The sequence below is a fragment of the Clarias gariepinus genome, chromosome 21 (assembly GCF_024256425.1).
Source record: "Clarias gariepinus isolate MV-2021 ecotype Netherlands chromosome 21, CGAR_prim_01v2, whole genome shotgun sequence".
Lineage (NCBI taxonomy): Eukaryota > Metazoa > Chordata > Actinopteri > Siluriformes > Clariidae > Clarias > Clarias gariepinus.
Genome location: NC_071120.1, coordinates 6,812,137 through 6,819,390, shown reverse-complemented (window position 1 = coordinate 6,819,390; position 7,254 = coordinate 6,812,137). Strand labels below are relative to the sequence as shown.

At 35.6% G+C, this 7,254-nt stretch overlaps 1 gene segment (V, D, J or C); it reads right to left on the bottom strand.

Annotated features, from left to right (window-relative positions):
- Positions 1-1,588: 1,588 nt before the first annotated feature.
- LOC128509236 (Ig kappa chain V-V regions-like) lies at positions 1,589-6,800 on the bottom strand. The segment is given in 5 exon segments: positions 1,589-1,746; positions 5,737-5,850; positions 5,936-5,989; positions 6,128-6,490; positions 6,741-6,800. Coding segments are annotated over 5 exon segments (582 nt in total).
- Positions 6,801-7,254: the final 454 nt, after the last annotated feature.

The window sequence follows — 7,254 nt, the reverse complement described above, 5'->3', positions numbered from 1 at the left end:
TGGAATGCGTCTGGTGTCTGGGGACGGTTTCACTCTACCATGAAGACAGTTCTGGCCTCGACTGGTGTTGACAGCTGTTTCTCTAAGGACTTGACTTGGCTGCAGTTGCTGGATAGTTCAGGACTGAAATTTGCTACAAGTCTACCTGAGTCTTCAATAACTACCTAGACTCCATATTAACATCAAATAACATCAACTGTTATAGCTAAACTGGCTGAAACCTAACACACTGTATAAATGCAGATCAATTCCCGCTTTCTGTTTCACCCAAATGAGGATGGGTTCCCTGTTGAGTCTGGTTCTCTCACGGTTTCTTCCTATTGCCATCGTCGCCCTCTGCTTGCTCTATACAAATAAAATTAAATTGAATTTAATTGAACAGTGGTTAGCACTGTGCCCTTATAGCACCATGGTAAGGATTTGATTCTCGTCTTGGGTCTGTGTGCATGGAGTTAGCAGATTCTCCCCATGGGTTTCATCCAGGTACTACTGAGCCTTTTTAGCTGAAGGAGAGAAGGAGAGAAATTTTTATTGTATTTTACAGTAATTAAGTAATGCTTAGTAGCTTTTGTACATTATGCTATTCATTCATTCATTTTCTATTCCACTTACCCTGCATAGGGTCACAGGAAACCTGGGTCTTTAGGATAAAAAAAACACTTTGCCACACTGCTCAATTGAATTCAATTGAAATTTATTTTTATAGTGCTTTGAAAAACTGGCATTGTTACAAAGCAGGTTTACATAAATAAAAATTCTGAATATTAATTAAAAATATTTATTCCTAAATAGCAATGCAATGTAACGCAATGACAGTGTCAATGAAAAACTCCCTGAACGAGCATAAGTGGGAAACCCATCCCCATTTGGATGATATCAGATAGCACGAACATAAATAAATCCCTTCTAAAACTGTCCACTTTGTTGAGGTTTCCAATTGATAAGTGATTAAGACCAGGGCACGAAACTGTATATTCTCCTGATCGTAATAATGCATACCTTTTAAATGTACTTTAGAATCAAGTGGCACAACAAATAACGCCATATCTTAGGATGGTAGCAAAGATGTGAACAAGGGTTAAAAAGCAACCCAGAGATAAAGGTCAAGGGTCATAATATGTTTACGTTTAAACCTATGATACATTACAAAAATAATATTTTCATACATATTACAAGAAAAATAAAAACCACAACCAAATGTAATCAGATTACAATAATATTATCCCTGGTTAAGGTAAAATGCCTACAGTCAAGGGTTTCCCTTTATTTGTTACTGGTTTTATGTTTCTTTTAACCTTTTTGTTTTGTATGAATTTTTTATTGACATTTAGCTTCAGACTCCATAAGCATTCACTTCCACACAGTAACATTGTCATAACATTGTCATGCCATCTTTACCTGAATCTTGTTCTTTTACCACATTCTGTTTATTTGTGGCAAGTTTTTTTTTGGTCTCATATCTTTAGTCTGACATCATCCTGTTGGTCTGGTTGTGTTAGCATTAGCATTAACCATACTGTAGTTTTCATGTTGCTGTTTGAATTTCATCACAGCTCCCTACCTGACAAAAGTTTGAAAGTATTATATATATATATATAATATGAAATAAACAGTTTATAATATATAATGCATACACATATTACATTACTCCAGTTGAAGAATAAATGAGTGTATACACATTTTCATCATATCTCGTTTTCTTGTTAAGTGACAGTAGTTCAGCGTAATCCAGTCTGAGTCATGAACCTGCAGAAAAATAGATGACAGAGGTGATTAAATATAAATAATAAATTTAAAATCCTACAATATTACTTACTTTATTTGTTAGTATTTAGTATATTACTTTATACTTCATTTTTTTTGAAATATAGATTATGTAAATTAAATATAAATCTTATTTTGCAGATTTATAATATATGAGGGGCATTCAGATCAAGCTTGGACATTGATTGTGCAGAATTACAGAACAAAGTTACAGAGTAAAAACTTTTTTACTTTCTTATTTCTTAATATAATCCCCTGCTACACTACACCATGTGCACAATTATTAAACAAGTTGCATTTTTGAGGAGTAATTTCATTATTGAACAACTTCAGTGCTTTCGATCAATATAAACCTCAAACCTAAATATTTAGGAAAGTAAAAGTTGCATTTTTGGCTTCCTTAGAAGAATATCTATTATTACTCATGATGTATTAATAATGAATAATGTTTTACTAATGTATTAATAGTATGTGGGCACACGTTTGTGTGCTTGTATGTATATGGTGTATGTGTATTATATACGTATGTATGTGTGTGTGTATATGTGTTAATTGCACATGATCACGTAATGTACATTAAACCTACACATAATTTACATTAAATTTGATATTTCACAATGTGTGTGTGTGTAAAACATTTTATTTTGTGTTTGTAACGCGTGTGTACAGCACACGTGTACTGTTCCTTATAACACACGTGTGTGTGTGCGCGAGTAAAACAAAAGAAAGTCCCAATACAGAGGTTAAAAAAATCAATTTTCTTCCTCAGCCCATCGTTATTTGTGCGCGCGCGTAATTTGACACTGTGCCAGTTCAAACACTCTCTCTCTCGCTTTAATGTGTGTGCGTGTTTGTGTGCAACAAAAACACAAATTAGGCGAGAGAGAAAAGAGATTGAGTGTGTGTGAACCACAGAAACTCTGCTCAGTCGCGATTCTTTTCAAAGGTTAAAGTGAATTTGTTTGTTTGTTTTACGTTACAGCAGTGGTTCCGTTAGTATGCGCTCACACTAGTGTCATTAGCAATATTTCTTGCTAATTTTTCCCCACAAAACAGTCTTTTTGTTAATGTGTGTTTATGTTTGTGTGAGATTCAAATAAGACAGGTTTACTGTTTAAGATGAGAAGGGGGAGACAGGGGGGGCTGAAAGTAAGTGCCTCTTCTTATGTTAGCTTCACACATTTCTTATGGGAAAATGTAATTTGGTTTATGAGTGTTTTGGAATATGAGCCCACTTCCGGAACAAATTATGCTCGTAATCCAAGGCTCCACTGTATCCTTAAACAGGTTTTAGTGTCCAGCAGCATGGTGTGTTAGGTAATTATTTTGTACATCACTCAGCTATCTATTCGATTTAAGAATCCCAATAGCTTGGTAATAGAAACCATCCTCCAGTCTCTTAGTCCATGTGGACAGGCTCCTGTACCGCCTGCCAGATTGTAAGAGGAAAAGTCTTAGTGCAGGGTGGTTGTGGTCCTGGATGAGGCTACATGCTTTCTGCAGGCATCGTTTGTGATATATATCCCTGATGGATGGGAGCTTGCTTCCAGTGATGCTCTGTACCGTTTCCACCACTTTTTGTAGCGCTTTCTGGCTTTGGCTGGAGCAGTACATGTATGCTGGTAACAATAGAAATGAGCAGTGGTCTTATTTTCCAAAAGTAGGCTGGGGGAGAGATTTATAGCAATCTCTGAAAGGAGTATAACAGTGGTCTAGAGTCTGCTTTCTTCTGGTGGGAAAAGTAATGTGCTGTTGATATTTTGGAAGCACCTTTTTCATATGAACTCATATTAAGTCCTCCAAATCAATAAAAGCAGCATCTGGGTCTGAGTTTTCCAGTCCATTTTTATTATCTTATACCAATGCTCGTGATTTATCAGCCTGTAGGTGGATGTAAACAGCTGTAAGGAGTACTGAACAGCTGAACTCTCTGGGGAGGAACAGTTGCTTAACTTTTTAGGTCCGCTTAACTCTAGGTCCGGTGAGCAGTGAGTTATTAGCACACAGACATCTGTAGCCCACGCAGATTAACCATAAAGCATACTCTCCCACCCTTTGACTTGACTGAGTTTGCTGTTCTATCCAGTCGGTAGATGGAAAAGTTGTCTGACGTAACAGCATAATCTGGAATGTTGGGCTTAAGCCATGTCTCTGTCAGTGCAAAAACAGCAATTCCTGATGTTCTATTGGTATTTAATCTGCAGGTCATCTGGTTTATTATCCAGGGACTTGATGTTTGAAGCAGTATGGAGGGCAGAGAGGGTCTGAGAGCTCTACGCGTTTTCCTCCCGTGTCGTTCCTGTAAACAAAGGATCCAGGGAAGTACATCGCTCGCTGTTTTCAAAAACAATGATTTAAAATCCGAATTTGCTGCTGGTCTCAGTTATGGGAGTGAGTCACGACTATATTGCAAGTGCGAAAGTGCAGGACAAATGAAACAGAATAAAAATAAAAGACAGATAAACAGAAGTTTACTAAGTTGGCTCGGAGCTCTCGTTGTGACATTTCTGACATTAAAAAAAAACAGTGACCAATATAGCCATCCTTCATTTCAATAACAGTCATAAGCCTTCCATTCATGGACTCTGTCAGTTTCTTCATCTGTTGACCATCAACGTTTTGAGCAGGAGCAACCACAGCCTCCCAGACACAGATCAGATAGGTGTACTGTTTTTCTTTCACTATAAATCACCCGTTTTCACACTCTTTCTTCTTTAAGGCCTTTACTGGCTAGCCAAGCAGTGGAGTACTTCAATGCATGTGATTAAGCATTGTCCTACATAAATACCATGGTCTTCTTGAAAGATGCAGACTTTTTCCTGTACCACTGCTTTAAGTGTCTTCTAAAAACTGGCAGTTGGTTTGGGAATTGATTTTGAGTCCATCTTCAACCTGCAAAGGTTTAACTATCTTCAACCTTTTAAAAATGGTTTGGAGCGAGGTCAGAACTGTACAGGGGATATGACAATAACTCCCAGCCAAGTTCCTGTAATGTTCAAGTGGTGGAATAATTGTGTGTTCTTCTCTTCCACAACAAGTTATCTGTCTATTTTCAAAGATCATGTGTTTTACTCATTAAATGTTCACACAACTGCAGTTTTGTGAGTGCTCTGAGTTACTTCAGCTGGGATCGTCATTCATGTACAAACAGACTTCTTTAAAACGTTTGCAACGTTTAAATGTTTCACTGAGTCTAAGAGCTAAGAGTCTCATCACTGTACTGTGCTTGAAGTTTCTGTAAATTTTAATTGCTTTTATGCCTTTGTAAGTTTTAAGCGCAAGTACCTGTCATTGATGGGTAAAGAGTTTGTAGAAATAGTTAAAGGGTTTGAGCTAAAATAAGCTGATCAGCTTTAATGTAATCATTGATATTATTATTTCAGGTTATTATTATTATTATTTATTTTTTAGACTTATATTTTTGCTAATTGTAATGTAGGCTTAATAGTTTTCAGTCGCACACTTCTACATACTGGCTGTTCTACTCAGGACGTCTCCATATATTAAACGAAAAAAAAAAGTTTACACAGCTGTAGACATATATATACATGTGCGACTGAAAACTATTAAGCCTACATTACAATAAGCAAATATATAAGTATAAAAAGAAATAATAATAACAATATATATATCTTAATAAAATTGCCAAAATTTAAAAGAAAACTGTAAATGAAAAAAGAACAGAAAACTATTTTGGGAAAAAAAGTCATGAGAATTTTAACTTTCAAACCTAATATGAAGACAATGTCTGGTTAAAGTGGAAATGATGAGAACTAAAGGAAATGGTTAAAACATATATACATGAAGTATTAAAATTTTATAATTAATTTATTGTTACAATTATTTAACAAACACCCTAATCGTCCAATTGCTGTTATTTATTTGAAGTTTGTATTGAAATGAAAGTGTTTTAATAAGAATTGTACATCCTTCTATAGGACAGAGAGAGAAAAAAAAGAAATATAAATTTACCTCTGTGAAGTCTTTTGTATTTTAGTATGCCCAAGGTCAGGACACCAAGAAGAGTCACAATCATCAAAACAGTTATCACATTCAGCCAGAAGAACACAGCAGAAGAGTCTGAACCTTGGAGACAAACACTATGGTCATTAAACCTGCATCACGTTAAAAAAATTCAAAGAAGCCTTCGTTAAAAAAAGAACCAACTGACCTGTTGCTTTGTCCTTCAAAAATGTTCGCGTATTCACACCTGATGTATTTACACCTGATGTATTTTTCAATTTTTTACAAGATAAAACATTGAAAGAACTTTATTAATCCCAAAGAGAAATTGCAAAATGCATTATATAAATTTTACAGCCTTAGTTTTCTTAATTAACTTTTACTGAACCTGTTGACTTACCTCTATTAAATGTATCTTTTACTTGTAAAGAGGTCGAGGTGCTAAAGGTCATTTTAACCAGTTTCATGGTGCCGCAGTAATAGAGTCCTGTATCAGAGACATTTACTGCAGTGATGGTCAAAGACGTGTTTTTACCATAAACAGACATCACTATTCTCTCACTTTCAGTAAAGAAGTAACACGTTTCCGCTGGAGCAGATGCTCTAAACTTTTTGCACTCAAGAAGAAGTGGAACTGAATCAGTTGAGTGTTTAAACCATGAAATGTAGCCTGTATCAGTCAGGTGATGTTCACACCAAATAGTGACTTTATCTCCGGGTTCTGCTTCTAAAATTAAAGAGCACAGAGTCTCTGAGAGCAAACCTGTAACACACACACACACACACACACACACACACACACACACACGCACACACACACGCACACACACACCTCATTTATAACACAGCACAGATTTTATATTTATGTATATTCAAATTATGAACTTTGATATATTGTATACAGGTAAGACATGATTTTTACTTAAAAAATTTATCTGATTGTTTATGTTATAAAATAAAAACAAATATAACAAGAATTTAATAGAGCAATCTTTAAGATCATGAACACTTACCAAGGACAAAGAGAAACACATGCAGAGTCTCAAACTCAGCCATTGTGTATCAGCACAAAAGAGAAAACAGAGAAAAATAGGAAATGGTCTTTAGTGCAGGTTTGTCTTGTGGGTTGAGGGCGTAGTTATATACAGAATGCAGCCTAAAGTATAGTGCTTTAACAGAAAAGGCAGTAAAAAAAAGTGTCATATCTTGACTTGAATATATATTTTTTTTATTTGAATTTTTTTTTTATTATTGAGTAGTAGATGAAAACACAAAATGATAGCAGACAGTGGTCAGGAGTAGATGAGCCAAAGATGAGTGCGTCACAGTTCAAATGAAATCATCATGCATGCAAACATACCATGTGGCAGGTCTGTGGTTGGAAAATTTTCAAACCATAAAATGGACAGTTGCTGCATATGTTTGAGCCAGGATGTGTGGTTTAAGACAGAAGCTACTGTGGCAGTGGATACAGAGAGGTAGGTGAAGCCAACAGATAACACAATGCTTTACATCTGCGGTTGTTAT